Source organism: Neopsephotus bourkii, unplaced genomic scaffold, assembly GCF_033783945.1.
Source record: "Neopsephotus bourkii isolate Nb327-2 ecotype Australia unplaced genomic scaffold, CSIRO-AGI_Nbou_v1 NB_1749, whole genome shotgun sequence".
Taxonomy (NCBI): Eukaryota; Metazoa; Chordata; class Aves; order Psittaciformes; family Psittacidae; genus Neopsephotus; species Neopsephotus bourkii.
Window position 1 is genome coordinate 5902629 of NW_026902223.1, and position 15975 is coordinate 5918603.

At 38.1% G+C, this 15975-nt stretch overlaps 1 protein-coding gene across 10 annotated transcripts in view; it reads left to right on the forward strand.

Annotated features, from left to right (window-relative positions):
- Window positions 1-15418, forward strand: part of MBTD1 (mbt domain containing 1) — a 35680-nt gene extending 20262 nt beyond the window's left edge. For all 10 annotated transcript variants that reach the window (XM_061376874.1, XM_061376877.1, XM_061376884.1 and 7 more), the window contains 6 exons: window positions 123-227; window positions 1044-1191; window positions 3716-3798; window positions 4093-4327; window positions 5006-5083; window positions 11454-15418. In XM_061376874.1, the coding sequence (XP_061232858.1) occupies window positions 123-227; window positions 1044-1191; window positions 3716-3798; window positions 4093-4327; window positions 5006-5083; window positions 11454-11572 (768 nt within the window). In that variant the 3' untranslated portion in view covers window positions 11573-15418. The remainder of the gene's footprint in view (window positions 1-122; window positions 228-1043; window positions 1192-3715; window positions 3799-4092; window positions 4328-5005; window positions 5084-11453) is intronic.
- Window positions 15419-15975: the final 557 nt, after the last annotated feature.

Consider the following 15975-nt stretch of genomic DNA (forward strand, 5'->3'; position numbering starts at 1 on the left):
CCTTAACATAAGTAGGGATGATACACCAGGTATTTCCATCTGTTGCTTTGGCAGTGTGGGGTTACATTTTGTTCCAGGCTTAGCAGAGTCTTAGCTTCTGGTGCTGTTATCTGATTCTTTAGGTAAAAGAGGTTGACGCAGCTGGAGAATTTTTTAAAGAAGGGATGAAATTGGAAGCTATAGACCCCTTAAACCTTTCGGCAATATGTGTGGCAACCATTAGAAAGGTAAGAAAGCAAATGTGTATTTTGGGAAGGTAGACAGGAATCCTTTATTTATTCGGTTTTATTCAGGCTTGAAACAAAAGAACTCAAAACCAAAATAAATGCAGTTCATTCGCGCAGTGGATGCTTATGGAATATGTCCAGTTACTGCTTATATACAACTACTATGAAAAAGACAATATTCAGGTAAATTTTTTTTTTTACTTTAATCCCTGGAAGTTCAGCCTTACCTTTAATTAGAGCATGTTTGTGAGATTAATTCAGCTAATTCTACCAACTGTTTTGCAACTGAAACCTCATCTTGCTTACTTGCAGAAGCCAATGAAGACATTTTAAGGATATACTTCTTTCCCAGCTTGATTGAAAGGGAGCTCATTCATGTGAAATCTATTTTAAAAGAGGAAGAAAGTGAGAAGTAGCTTAGCAGAATTGTGGAACCTTACCAGTGAGGAGTGCAGTTATGATTTTGAGTCTTTTGTCTCATTAATGGTGTGCAGAATATCTTTGCAAGCTAAAGATTAGACTGAATTATAGAGCTTTAGACGTAGAACTGATGTTCATGACTAGAGATCGGGAAAAGGAAATGTTCATCTCGTAACTTTGCTGTTAACAAAGGTACATCTGACCATAGTGCACCCAGGCTTGGAGACAGGTATGATCTGAGATTTTTTTTGTTCTGTTATAATTGAATGTCCTTCTAAGTGTGCTTCCATTATGATTGAGTTACTTTTCACTCTTTTGAAACATGGCATGCTTTCTTTCTAGCCTTATCACACAGTTCAAGGTATTTAATGTAAAATTTTGTTTTTCTTCACAAAGGTTTTAGCAGATGGCTATCTTATGATTGGGATTGATGGCTCAGAAGCAGCAGATGGGTCTGATTGGTTTTGTTACCATGCCACTTCCCCTTCTATTTTCCCTGTTGGTTTCTGTGAAATTAACATGATTGAACTAACTCCACCCAGAGGTACATATAGCATTCTGACCACATTTTATTTTGAATATTTTTCAGTGATATTGTATGTGCCATATGCTTTGTTTCTTAATTCAGCCTACAAAATTCGTGTCACTTTTTAGGACTTTCTCAAGTCTGAAACAGATACAACAGCATAACTTCAAAGTAATCAACAACAGAGATGACAAACCTCCAATTTAGAGTCAAATTGAACATTGATTTTCTGGCTAAAGCAATTTGCTTTTGCTGTCAGAAATTGAGGATAGCCACTGGTTAAATGGTACATCCATTAAGTGAATGGGAAGTATGCTTGTTACTAAAAGGACTGTTTAGAACATGGCTTTGCTTGGGAAGTCCTGGCCATCAAAAGAATTGAGAAGCATTGTAAAAAACCTCAGGCTTAGTCTAATTCACAGCGATACCAGAATATGCATAAACTTGAGCTTTGAGGAAGTAACCATGAGAGCTGTATGTTGCATAATCCCTTCTGTGAGAGAAAGCTGTCTGTCCACTAGCACATACGCCTACAGAAGACTGTATTGCCTTCATTCTTCCATTTTAATGTCTTCGTCTACTGATTTATAAAGGATTGTTACTAGCTGTATAACAGCAGATAATAATGGTTTTCTATGGATTTTATTTTCTCCATTCTCATTCTTGCAGGCTTCTACTTCATTGAATTAATTTTCTAGGTAATAACGACAAAGTGTAATGCAACATGAAGAAAATAATTTCATATCATTTTCATTATTGCACGCTAATGAATCTGTCATTGCTGAGTATGTGGAAAGTGCAGTTGGACAGATTTACTGCTATTTCTCAGTCAGTTCATTTAGTGAATTTATTGCCTACAAATTCATGGGCATAATCAGCCCTAAAAAATAGGTGGTGCAAGAGTCTCCTGAAATAAAGAAAGTGGGAGGAAAAAGCATGCATATCAATACGTATCAGTCAGTTTAGAAAGAAATATATTAAGTTGCTGATACAGAATAAGAAAAACCCTCCTATAATGAAACTCGTTCTCATTACTCTTCAAACACTACTTACACTATAGAATGTGAATTTTGTTGTTAGCACATTTATGATTCTTCTGTGTTTCTTTTATCATGGCAACCTTATCCTTTCTATACTTGTATTTTTTCCCTTTTGTTGCAGTTTTCCATAGTGGTTCTGTATCACCTGCTGAGCCATGATTAAAAATTGCACATGCAATAATCTAAAAGTCATTTGAAAGAGGAATTAACGGGAGTAAAATACAGAACATAATGCACATTACCATATTTAATAGGCTCACAGTAATCAAAGCTTCTTAGCTCTTACAAGAGGTGTGTTTTGCTTTCCAAGTTATGGGCTTGAAAATGGAGAGTTTCTGAATTCTGACTACTCCAGCGAGGACCACATGCACATGTCTGTAGTCTGAGTGTGGTGAGAACTTAAAGGACTTGCATAGAGATGTATTGATCTAGCCAGGAGCTGTACATTAACAAGAAAGCATTAATACATAGAACTGATACATTACTGCCCTTAGTGATTTTTAGCTCTCCAGCTACATCTATTCATGCAAATATTGCATACCTATTGTGAACACTTTTCCAGATTGCATGTAGCAGTGCAGATAAGTCACTGTGAAATCACTGGACTTTATACACTCATTCCTTCCAAACATCTTCATCTCGTGCTGGAATCGGTAGAAGATGCTTAGGCGCTTCAAGAATGGAATTGTATTTTGGGCTGCCTCATGAGTTTGACCCTGCAGAACTGAGCTAAGACCCCGTGGGAGCTCTCTGCCCCCCTTAGATGAGATCCAGCCATTTCCCGTAGCTCCCCATGCCCTGCCCATTGCACTCAATCTGTTCAGGATGTTCAGTGCTGCATATGACTACCAAGAAATCTTTCAAGCTGTTGTTGCTCTACCTAGAGTTTGAGAACTGTTGGTTTAAGCAGTTGTAGAAGTTGCCCAAAAGTCCTGCGTATTTTATGCATATTCAGTAGGCAAACAAAACCTAAATATATTTGGGAGATTTTTCTTTATAATACCCTTTAAAATTAAAGGGAAAAGATCCTGTAATTTTCCATAATATGGCTGGGTTTATGCTTATTTTAAAATATTCATGCTTGTTCTTACCACTCTGTTCCTAACAATTCAGGTGTTTAAATAGTGGAGCTCTTTCCCCACAGGAAAGACACTGGATGTGCTTAATTCCATGATCTGTTCTGGGTCATTTGTGTGGGGTATTATAGAGATCAAGGATCTACGTGGACAGAAAGCTTCAAGTATGAGTGATTAATTGTAACATTAAATGACACTTTCCATATTATCCAGAGGCTCATTCATCTGGTTTGTTGCAAATGGGTAACATCCAGGAGACTGTCTTGCCCTTTAGACAAAGCTCAGAGGGTGGAAGTTTCTGATGTTAATGTTTTGTTTCTTTGTGGTCTTTTTAGCCATAACACAGTGCCAGTAAGCTATTTTTGTTGTTGTTCTTTTGCATGATGCGTGCAGTTGATGTATGTAAATATTGTTTCCATTTCACAGGTTATGCAAAACTCCCTTTTAAATGGTTTGACTACCTCAGGGAAACTGACTCAATAGCAGCACCTGTAAAGCTCTTCAACAAGGTAATAAACATTCTACATCTTTAAATTGAATTAGCATTTTCTTTACATTTCTATCTGTAATCAGTGGGATTGACCCATTTCATTAAGTGCAAATTTAAAAAACTAAGGCAACAGAGACTTACAGAAATAAGAACCATTTAAATATGTTAAGCTTCAATGTTTGTGAAATAGAGAGTATATGAAACTTGGTATTTCCCTACATGAAGTTGACTGAAATACTTATTCCAATATTGTGCTTAAACCATCTCAATTAACATGTTTGCTTACTGCTTTTTGCCTTATTTGCTTTTCCAGGAAGTTCCAAACCATGGGTTTCATGTTGGAATGAAACTGGAGGCTGTTGATCTGATGGAACCTCGCCTGGTATGTGTGGCCACAGTAACTCGCATTATCCATCGTCTTCTGAGAATACACTTCGATGGATGGGAAGATGAGTATGATCAGTGGGTGGACTGCGAGTCCCCAGACCTTTATCCAGTGGGATGGTGCCAGCTAACTGGATATCCACTACAGCCACCAGCGCCACAGTGTAAGTCCCTGTCTTGTCAAGAATGTAACAGTTGCTTCTGATCCTTGTTCTTCAGTGATGATTTTCTCTGACTTCATCCTTTTCAAGTCAGGTCCCCAGCCATAACAAAGACAGTGCAAGATCTCGCTAATGCTTGGAAGTATACAGTTCTGATCTTTCCCACCTTGACTTCAAAAGTACTTCTGGGTGCTTTTGTGGCTACTATTTCTTTTAATGCCAGAAGATGCTTGTTTGATGCAGGGGGAAAAACCTGCTACTTACTCATCACTTGTGGATAATATGACTGAGAATTTCTATTGCTTTAAGATTGCAAATATATATGCTTTACATACTGGATTTGATGGAGCTCTGCATGTGCATTGCTATTCATGTGCAGAAGTATTTATGTGGTAAGGCTGTCTTTTTAGTGCATCAAGACTTGTCCTGCCAGGTTAAGTTATATGACTATAATTGATAACTGTATTTTGCAAACTGTTAACATTTAGTGAGAGGGCAACAGTAGTTTCTGTTAGTAATTTAATGGGAGGCTTTTCCCATAACAAACATACTCTGCTTTTGTTCAGTCACCAGGGGAAAACTTTCGTAACTGAGTAACAGCTTTGATACATTCTGAAGTGGTTTTCCAAAATTTAAAGTTAAATTCTAAACTTTAATTTAGAATTTTGAATCCTTTTGCAGCATCAAGAGACAGCCAGTCGAGTTCCTCAAAACAGAAGAAGAAAGCTAAATCACAGCAGTACAAAGGACATAAAAAAAGTGGGTGACAAAGTGGGGTTTGCACTTTACTTGTTGTTTAAAGTTTGTGGTCTCTCTCTAAGTGCCTATTCGATTTGGGAATGTTTGTGTGAAAACTGGTGTTATACTTAAAGGTGCAGTATGCCATAAAAGGAACTTTTTCACTGAGAATAACCCATTTTTGTAACTAGCAAGAAGGTAGATGTTGCTGCTAATAACCTGTATTAATTGTAGGTGGACAACTGTTACAATAGTTGTAGTATTCACACATAATTTAATAATACAGTCACTATGTAGGTGGACTGCCTTACACAGAATACTCGGGTATCAATTAACACACTTTTACCTCTGCTTTTTGTAACACAGGTGTAGCAATAAGAGCCAAGTTACTCGGGTCAGAAAGAATGAGATGTAGAAAACTTACATTACCATCTGCCTGGCTCAGTTTTAACATAAAAGTGACTTATTGCTGGGGTTGTTTAGCTGAGACATCTGTGGGAATCTGTATGTAAATAAGACTTTGATATGATTATTTTCAGAAGTAATAAATAGCACTGCTGGATGTGACTATTCTTGTCACAGTAAAACACAGTGATGACGTATTTAAGAATCCGAAGCATTCAGATTCTTTCCACAGTAATTGTTTCCTTTGGGATCAAATTATCTTCAAAGTTCACAACCAGTTTGAAGTCACACAAATGCACATTTTGCATTTCTTCATCTTTTAATTTCCGTGATTGTTGGTTTAAGCTGAAATCTGTTTTGTATGAGTAAAATACGGGGAGTATTTTTTTTCTGCTACATAAGAATGAATTTTGTCCTTATACAAGTAGATTGTCTTGTTCCAGACAGCTTAAGTATGTATTACATTTGGAGCATCAACTCATTTTGCTCATTCATTCTCTTGATGTTTTCTTAAAAACTGGAATATTGAATAGAAGGTGCAGATCAACTACAGAAAACTCAAGACACATTTGTGTGAGCTTTAGCTCTGTTTCCTCTACTTCTCTTGTTTCAAATCTTACTATGTTTGAACAGTAGTTTGTTGTAATAAGATGAATTCACTAATTTCTGTTCCATCACAGTTGTAGCTGTCAGGGAAGGGCCCATTGGCCTGGGATAGGAAAAAAAAGATACCTTGTTTCTGAGTAGGAGCTGAAGCTGCTAAACTCTTGAGTTAGGTCTGCCCTGGCTTCCTGGGGTGATTCTGAGGATTGTGTCAAATGAGATTATGGTTTTACCTCAGGCTTTCCCTGTGATAGAAGGATTCACTTCAGTGAAGGGCTGTGCTGCAGTTTTGTAGGACTAATGTGAGGAGCTAAAACCCTTGTCTTCCCAGTCCATTTGTGAATGGTTCTATTAAGGTAATCTAGAACCTCCTTCACTAGTCATTGCAGAAAGCAACCTTTGCCATTTTGATCTTCGGACGTAAAGAGAAGTTGACCAGTGAATGCCACAGAAAAAGCAGGTTTCTGGGAAGCTCTTACGACCTCTTGTTAGCTGTCTCAAACATTGCACTCTTTCTGCTTTCTGCTCTTAGAGGAAATAAACAGTAACATGCAGATCCTCTTCAGAATCTTGCAGTGGTATTCTGAATAGAATTCAGGTACAGAAGAACAGGAGCTGATCTGAGAACATCAATCTGAAAAGCTATGAGTGCTGTTGCCTTAAGCTAGAGAAAGGTGCCTATACCACTAATTGCCTTTGTGTAGGGCCTCTTCTTTTATAAATCTGGGCTGTCTGAGCAAATTTTTAGCACACTTTGCTAGACCATCCTGCTCCTTACCTCATCCCTCTCCTTTCACCCAATAGCTCTGCAAAAGTTTCTTGGCATCTCTCTTTGTGAGTGCGACACAAACACCGTAAAGGAAATTCCTCTTATCTAGTGCCATAGGAAGATTTATTCTAGGGGAATTCGTTCTTCATTTCTCACTATCTGAAGTAAATTAGGGCTGTGAAAACAAGGAAGAACTTCCAGTGGTTTCTGGACAGTCTACTAAGAAATCTATTTAATTATCATCAGATGAGAGAACAAGGTCATGAAGAGTTATAGTTGGCTGCCTCCTATGCGTTTGTTGGTTTTTTTCCTAAGTAGGTTATGGCAACAGAAGTGCTGAGTCACAGGAAACAACACTGAGAAGATGTTTTCTGTAGCCTTATATTGTTCAGTACTTGTACATAAAAAATAGTCTTATTTGAAAAGGATTTCAGTCATAAAACTGTATAATGCAGCAGTAATGGAAAGTAACCACAGATTATTGGCAGGAAACTCTCTTAATTAAACTGGATTATTTTTAGCACAGAGAGGTGTTACTTCCACATATTTTCTCATGTACTCACAAGGCACTCCAGAATGTCTTCAGGTCATTCTGCTGTGGATAATGATGAAGACATCTAGTGCAGGATTTCATCTTCTTGCTGACTCCATTGAGAAGTGAGTAGCTTGTATTCAGTGTGAAGCAGAACTGATAATAGTGAACTCTGCAATAATGGAATCATGGTAAAAGAGAAGGAAGTTTGACTCCTACTGTGCCACTACAGAAACTGGTATAACCAGCAGGATTAACATTCATGTAACACTGAATTTCTCGGTGAACAGTAGGAGTTACCTAATACACTTTAACCCAAGCGTTTATTTTAGTTTGACTTGATGTTTAGAGAGGAAGATCCCAGTTGGGAAGAAACCTGACAGTTTGTCCAGCCCACCCATGACAGGTGAGGTGCAGAGGAGCTTCTCTGGTGATGAAGAGTTGACTCCTCCTCCCTATCGAACCCTTCCAGCACAGACAGCCCCAGAGGCCTTCCAGCCTCCCAGGACTAGCCGAGGGTTCAGTCCCAGCCTCAAAACAGGTAACTAGCCACATCGGTCTCTGTTACTGCAGAGGGAAATGATGGACAGGGTGGGGAACTACACATAGTCTAGCATGTAACGTGCTGACTCATCAAATCTCTTTCCTTTTTGTTCTTTAAGTTTTGGTTGGTTTTATTTCTGTTAGAGAGCTTTTCATTCTCACTGACACACCATGTCACTGAATTCATTGTAGGAAGCTATTGCAGCTGGGTTAGAACTTCATAGCAGGTCATATTGCAGGTTATTGAGGCACAGAGGAGCTCTGCAGAGTTTCAAAATGCACTCTGTAACTGAATGATAGTGTGGATTTGGGAAGACTTGATGCAGGCAGGAAGTTAGTGTGGATTGTCTTTTGCAGAGGAAGTAACTGTAGACAGAGTGCTTTTTGCTTTCATGTCAGAAAAGCAGTTATTTGGGAAGAGACCTTCAGAATAGAAGATGATTTGAAAGTTTGTGGGTTACTAATATAGATAATGCTTAGAAAATAATTTGGCCTTTAGGATTTTGATCTCGTCATAAAACCTGGCTTCTTTTAAGTATCAACAGTGCAAGTGTGCATCCGTATGAGTAAGCAGAGGAAAAACTCCGAAAAAATCATTTCTATTGAGTAAGTGAATTAAAATTTGGGGTTTATTTAAGGATAGTTTATGTAATCAGTCCACTGCAAGGCCCTGTTAGGGTTTTTTTCTCTTCCCTTTTCCTAACGTACGGCAAAAGGCTATAGCAACTAAACAAATACATCTAACAAATGTGGTTTAGTGATATATCTGTTGGACAAATGGGATCATGTTCTCCCTGCAGGGCAGTTACGAGGTTGATAGATCTAGCTTCATATTTGCTTGATTTACACTCCTGTAAACTTCCTGAAGTTTGAGGAGGCTGCCAGTATTGGCACTTCCCTTGGCTGTAGAACAGTCAGAATAGTTCTTCTTGTCCATCTGTGTCTGTTAACACACTAGGACATGGTAACCTGGTTGCCTTCTTTAGACCCTAAGGACAAATCTCAACTCCTCTTCACACATCTCTCAATGCTTCTCAAGAACTTCATTTTTACTCCAGCTTGCTGTTCATGTATCTGTCCTTTAGCAAAGTCTTTGATGCAGAAGAGAAGCCTTGCTTAAGAGAGAACATTCTGGAGCGCTTGTTTCTGCACAGCTTTTCTTCTCTTACTGCAAATCTGCACTTGTATTGCATTCTTGTAGTGCACAGACACACAGAGTCTGAGTGTTCTGTGTCACTCAATGTCTGAGTGTTCTGTGTCACTCAATATCTGAGTTCCTATGAAACACCCCTATTCCTTTGTTTGTGACACCCAGTGCTTTCTATGATCATTTTGGGGTAACTTTTTGAAGTTCTGAATTTTGGAGAGTCTGGAAAAAATCACTTGTGATACAAGCTTGTTATTATCCAAAGGTCTTTAAGTCTGGGGAAGAGGACATAACCCTGATACCATATTATAAGTTACCATATTTGAGATCAGCTGGAATGTGTTTATTGCATAGATATTCCTCAGCATCATGCACTGCCTCGTCTTTTAGTAGCCATAGAAAGGATGTAGGCACATTGCAGGAGATGTTTGATTTGGGCGATTTGGTTTTGAATTGAAGTCCTGGAAGATCAGTAGCAAGAGGCATCTGCTGTAAAGCATCTTATGTCATGCTCGTTAAAGAACTCTTACCTTTTGTACTATCATAAGCACAGGAGGAGGTTTCGGTACCTCATCTTAGTAGTATGAAGTGGTTTGCTCTGTTCCTTCATATGTACAAGTACCTCACATCTTTGAGTCATATGAAATGATCTTTTAAGCACTGAAATGCAACTGTTGGACAGCCTCACTTTTTGAAAAGAGCCTATAGCCAGCCTGGCAGAGGAGGAGATTGTTAGGAGAGACTCACCCTGCTTCTGCACATACTCTAGACCGTGCTGCTCTGTTCCATATTGATGTCTGGGGGGTTGAATGACATTGCATGAGACAATCTTCCTCTATTTCCAGGCAAACCACTGAGACTGTTTAAAGGGGGGTACCTTGTGCAACTGCATCACTTTTACTTCCAACATTGACTTCCATTAGCTTGTTTGTTCTCCTTTCAAGTAACTTTTGTTGTATAGCTGTAACTAAGCTTTTCTTATTGAGGGCTGAAGTTAAAAGCTGTATAATAGGGACATCTAACTGTAAGGATTTCAGTTCAAATTAGCCAGAGGCAAGCCAAATTATGGAGACTGCTATTACTCTTGTACCTGCAGAAGCATTCTGCAAGTACTGGGGAGAGAAGTGAAAGAACATGCCTGGTGGAGGTTAGATTGTACCCCTGACCTCTGGGTACCCTTTGCTTCAGGTATTAGCAGCATATTCAAGTATCCCATTATGTGTCTTATTTAGACAGCACGTTTTTTTGTCCTCCAGAGATCAAGATTTCTTGATCAGAATTGGGTGTAATTCAGGGGAAAGTGTTCAGAAGGAGGAAAAAGGCAGCAAGAAACTGGGCTTTGTAGGTGGGAGGATTAAATTAATAATATTAATTAAATTAATAATTAAGTATTTAATAATATTAAATTAATATTTTAATTTAAGTTAGCACAAGAGTTTGTTTCAACAGGGAAGATGACATAGAAAAACAATAAAAGGGCAATCAAATGGCTTTTAAGCTACTGCAGGGTTACTAGTAGCAACTAGCTAGTAACTACCTAGTAGGTTATGGGTTGGGGTTTTTTCCACCTCATTGCATATTTCTGCATTTCCAGATAAATTGATAATGCATATAAACTGTGTATTCAGAAGCTGTAATGCTCTTCTCATTCATTCAGTCAGAGAACCATTATTTGTTTATAACCAACCCTAACCTTTTAATGGGGGTACTGCACCTTTAATGAAAGACATAACATGTTTTATTTTGAGTGTTGCTTTCACTGTGTTCATATTTTGGTAATTGTCACTCTTCATTAATGAAACTGGAAAAGTAATTATGACATTGCTCTTCATAACATCTATTTTTATGTCTTAGATCTCATTTCTATTTTATTTGTACAAAAGAAAGAAGAGAAAAGATTAAAGCTACAAAAAAAAGACGTTTTGCTTGAATAAAACTTACCTTTTGGGATCTTAAAATGTTAATGATGTATTATGAAATCTTTGTCAATGTATTATCTCGCTTGGACCACTGACAATAATTGAGCTAAGTAATGTGAGTTTAGATTGTATATGGCCAACAGTTCATCTTATTCTTACTTGTATAAAGACTAAATAGGAGGTAAACAGTAAAATAAGTGTTCTGAGCAAGTCATTATTCCTATGCTTCAAGCAGTGTTTTAAAATACTGAATTCTGCAGAAAACCCTGTACAGAATATATTACTCTGTGTAGTTTGTTCAAATATGTTAATATTAGAGCATAACTTAATGTTTAATTTATGGTCAGAAAGCATCTGCTTTCAGTGGGGTACTGGCTGTTAGAAGAATGCAGAATATAATATTAAGTAAATTTAAGGAAAATTTTACTTCCTTTAAAATTTATCCATCTTTCATGTTCATCTTTAATTTTTAGTGACTTCATTGCAACTGAAGGAGGAGTTGCTAGACGGGGAAGAATACAGCTTCCTTCAAGGAGCATCTGATCAGGAAAGCAACGGATCTGCCAGTTACTACATCAAACAAGAACCATGAGGCAGCTCAGAGAAGTGAGGGGCAGAGAACTGGTGACAGGAAAAGAGCCTTTCTCCAAGACTGACTGATTTTGCTCCCACTTGGATGGTGCAGTTCAGGTGACTGTACCTGGGGCACTTTGCTAACTGTAGATGAGTTAGACTCAGTTCAGAACTTTTTTTGGAAGGGCGGGGAAACTATTTTAGTGAAAAAGATTTTTCAATTTATTAAAAAACGGGAAAAAAGGACACTTTTGTGTTGTATTTGAAGCTTTTGAAAGAATTTTGTAATATTTTCAAGTTCAGATTTATTGTGCATTGTTAACAAGAACTGAAAATCTAATTTTTTGGTAAGATTAAAGTTTAATTAGCATGATTGTGGGAAGCGGTTGGAGGAAGCTATAGGTGCAAATACAAAGGAACTGTCATAACAAATGAACCTTTTTGGTACAAGTTGGGGAGACTTTTAGACTCTTGTGAACTGCACTGGTCACGCCTCTGGTTTTTTGTTTATTTGGTGTTGTGTTTTTTTTTTTAATTGTGAAAATAAGGCATTTAAGCCCTGATTTAGAGGCATAAATTGTGTGGAAGATAGTCATGTAAAGCTCTACTCAATGAGTAGCCCCAGTTGCAACGGAGCCATCGCCTGAGGATTTTAACTTTTCAAGATGTTTTTCTTTAGTTTAAAATACTTTTTTATATATATATATGTGTAAAATTTTTTGTGTTTTTAAGTTCCTTAGGGTCTGATTCAGTGCCCATCAATATCAGTAGCCTTGTCTCCAGTGACTGCAGTGGTCATTGGATTGGGACTATGAAGCTCTTCTCTGTACATGAATGTCTGTAGACTTGGAATGCTTCAGCAAATGTTTACAGAGCCCTATGCCAAACTGGAACTTCAGCAAATCCCCTTATTTGGAAGAGTATTTTTAGCTATAAATTTAGACTAAAGAAGAAACTTAGACAAACAGTAGCTCAGGCCTCCCTTAGTCATGGGAAGGAACTTCTGAGTATTCCTTCTGATGATTTTTCCCATTCAGAATAACCTAGCTGTTTCCTTACCATCTTACATATTTATTTGTGAACATTCAAACCTGATGTTCCGCGTGGTTTCAGGTGAGCTAAAAGGAGCCATACATTATAGGTTAAAAAGAGTTCCGTTCCGCACAGCCTGCAGTATTCCTTTCTTGCTGCAATAGCGTAGTATGGAAGGTGAGACTAGAGAACAGTATGTAAATCATATGCTGTCTAGTATATAATTCATAAACTGGATTTGCCTATTGCCTGGAATCCTTGTGTCTCACTTCTAGTATCCCATTAGCCCCACCTGCTTGACTGTCCAGATTTTTTAAAGGCAATGTAAAAGAATGGGAGCAACTACCAGTATAATACAGAGTACTTAGCATGAGCTCTTAGTTCGGATTCCATCCTTCCATGGTTTTTAACCTTTGTACCTTTTTGTAACTGATGTCATTCATGGTGTTGAATAACGAAATGGTTCAGCCCTGCAGAGCTGTGACTGGGAAAATGTGCATCAAGAGCTTTAGCTTTTACCAGTAAGGTTCATTAACTAAACTCTCAGGAATTAACTGCGTATGTTCTACAAGTGCTTCTGGGTCTTCACAGGTCCCCCTTTCAGAGCAGTACAATGATCATCTGACTCTTGACCATAAATTAGGGCTTAAAAGAGAAACTAATCAAAATGATTAACATCTGTGTTCCGACAGCCTAAGAAATGCTTTAAGGATATGAACCCACAGAGCCCCAGGAGACCATTTTTGTATATTGTTGTTTAAGCTTAAAAAAAACAAAACCAAGTGCATAGAAAGTTGAAAACCAGCAATTTGATTATTTTCTAAAATATTGCTCTAACTTTGGGTACATAGTATTGGTGATATGCACAGGTTTACCTCATTCTATGCAAGAGGGGTTAATTATGTAAAGTTTTGTATTTACTACTGGAAGTAAAACTGTCCTGTATAGTGTAGGAATGTCTGGAATTCTTTTCTCCCTCACTGGTAACGTTTCTTAAATCATGACCCCTGTTTACCAACAGCTTCTTATATTGACCGAATCTGGTTATCCGATGATAAGTATCTGTAACTTCAGATGGTAAAGATATTTTAGCTCTCTAAAATAGCCATAAAAAGGACTTTGTCTGGCTTGGTAGACTTCAAATATGTTCTGTCAGCTTCTGACCCATCCACAGCTTTTCTTTTGAACAGCCTGGATTGGAGGAGTAGGATTAGAGACCATTGCAATGACACTTTGAGCCTTGACTAACTTTTTTTTTCCCCCATGTTCTCAATTTTAACCTACTTTATAATCCAGCTCTGCAAGCATTGATGTGGTTTGGTAAGTACATCACTAATGATTTTTATCGTTTATAATGCAGCGCCTTGCAGATTGTCCCAGTCAGCTGGACCAGGGTTGGCACAATCTTGCTTTCTTCTCTCATCTTCTGACTTCAGTCAAAAAACTGTTGCATTCATTTGTGTTTTATTATGTGGAAGCTCAGGCTGCTAACAAGGTATATTGCCAAGTCTGTGAACCTTGGGCTTCTGTGTATTGCCCAGGCTTGTACCTGACTTCTAAGTTATGGTTTTCAAATGTCAAGAGGGAAAACTAGTGCTTACATTGAACACACTTCCTGTGATGGAAAAATGTAAGAATCAGATTTGAAGTCTCTCAGTCTTTATAATGTTCTTTTAAAATGGTTATTTTATTCACTAAACACTAAAGGATGTGAGTTGAAGCATTTTCAGATACATGTGTAGCTTCAGTGTGAGTTGGGTGAAATCTCTCATGTTTCTGAATTCCAAATGTACCTTAATTGTCAAGTACAGTGAAACCTGTCCAAAGGAAACCATGTAAGGAGCCAATTGAAGTCACTTGGGAGAGGATTAAGAACCCAAGCAAAATTATGCTGGCTATTTAGAATCGTCTCTTAAGGAGCAGGCAGCTGGCTGTGTTACCCATGGAGTAGGCTTCACGGTAGTCAGTAACATGGCTGTTGGTGTTTTTATCTTCACTTTAAGCCATGTCAGGTGGCTAGAAGAGTGGCCAAGTGTTGGACATCTGAAATCTTCAGTGGGGTCAAACTGACTTCAGTATTGGGCACAGCTGGTCTTCACACCCCTACGGTAGCAAGAGTTCTACCTTACTTTGCGGCTACCCTTCTGTTACTGCTCAGAATCCTTCTGCTGGTCTTTGGGTTTCATGTTATTTTAAACACAGGTCTTTTAACCTTGCTGCATCTGAGGAAAGCTAAAGCAGTTACCGATTCCTTGTCCTACGGATACTAACACGGGTTTCAGTGTTTGTTTGGTTTTTTTATTGTTGTTTTTATGTGATGTGAATACCCTCTCCCGTCAATATTTGTATGATGGTGCTAATATATTTGGTAACAATCCTTTATTGGGAAGGGATTTTAAAAAAACTGTGATTGAAACTGAATTTTTCTTCCTTTTACTTTTCATATTTAACACAAAAAGCCACAGCCATTTATACAAGCAAAAGGCATCAGCTTTGGCCCCTGGGAAAACATTGGGGGCGGGAATCAAGATTAAATGGGATTTTTACATCATTTCTGTATGTATTTGATATATAGATCAATATCTGTACAAATTTAATCTTTTATTTTCTTGGTAATTTGTGTGGTCAGTGAGAGAGTTATTTAAAGCTTTCTCATGCAGTGTACATAACTAAGTGAAAAAATGCTTTTGGAGAAATTAATGTTCCTTTCATTTTTACGAGACTGCAGATTTTCAGCATGGATGTGAAAAGCATTAAAATTATAACTTTGTGTACAAGATGAAAATAATTCACTAAATTTGCCTTTTTTACACAAAATAAAAATGATAAAAAGTCTTTTCCTGAACAGTGATTTGTTTTGCTGTAGAATGCACCCCTTGGCATGTACATAAACACATTCCAGCTTGTTTTCTTTAGTGGGTTTCAGCTGACAAGAGGGGAGATTGAGAAGAGTTTATGCAGTTCTTCCCTGTGAGGGTGCTGAGGCACTGGTATAGGGTGCCCAGAGACGCTGTGGCTGCCCCCTCCCTGGCAGTGGACTCTTATTTCACGGTTGGTATTAATAGCTGTGTAGGGAGGAACACTTTGTCATGGGGTAGCACTCATTTTTCTTCTAGTTCAGTTCTGCTGTGGTGGGAGTAGCTTGAGCATCCCTTCAGGCTTCCCTTTGCAAGCTGGCTTTGTGACTAATGTACTTTTGCAGCATTCAATGCAACTTTTGTAGTCAACAGAAGTCACTGGATTATTACTGATATGCCTGTATGTGACTGACAGTTGGTGTTAAATAATCCTCCTACACAAGGCAAATACTGAACAACAAAATCAGATGTCTTATGTGGACACCTGAACACAGCAGACTGTCTGTTTTACAGTGAAAGCACCACAACACAA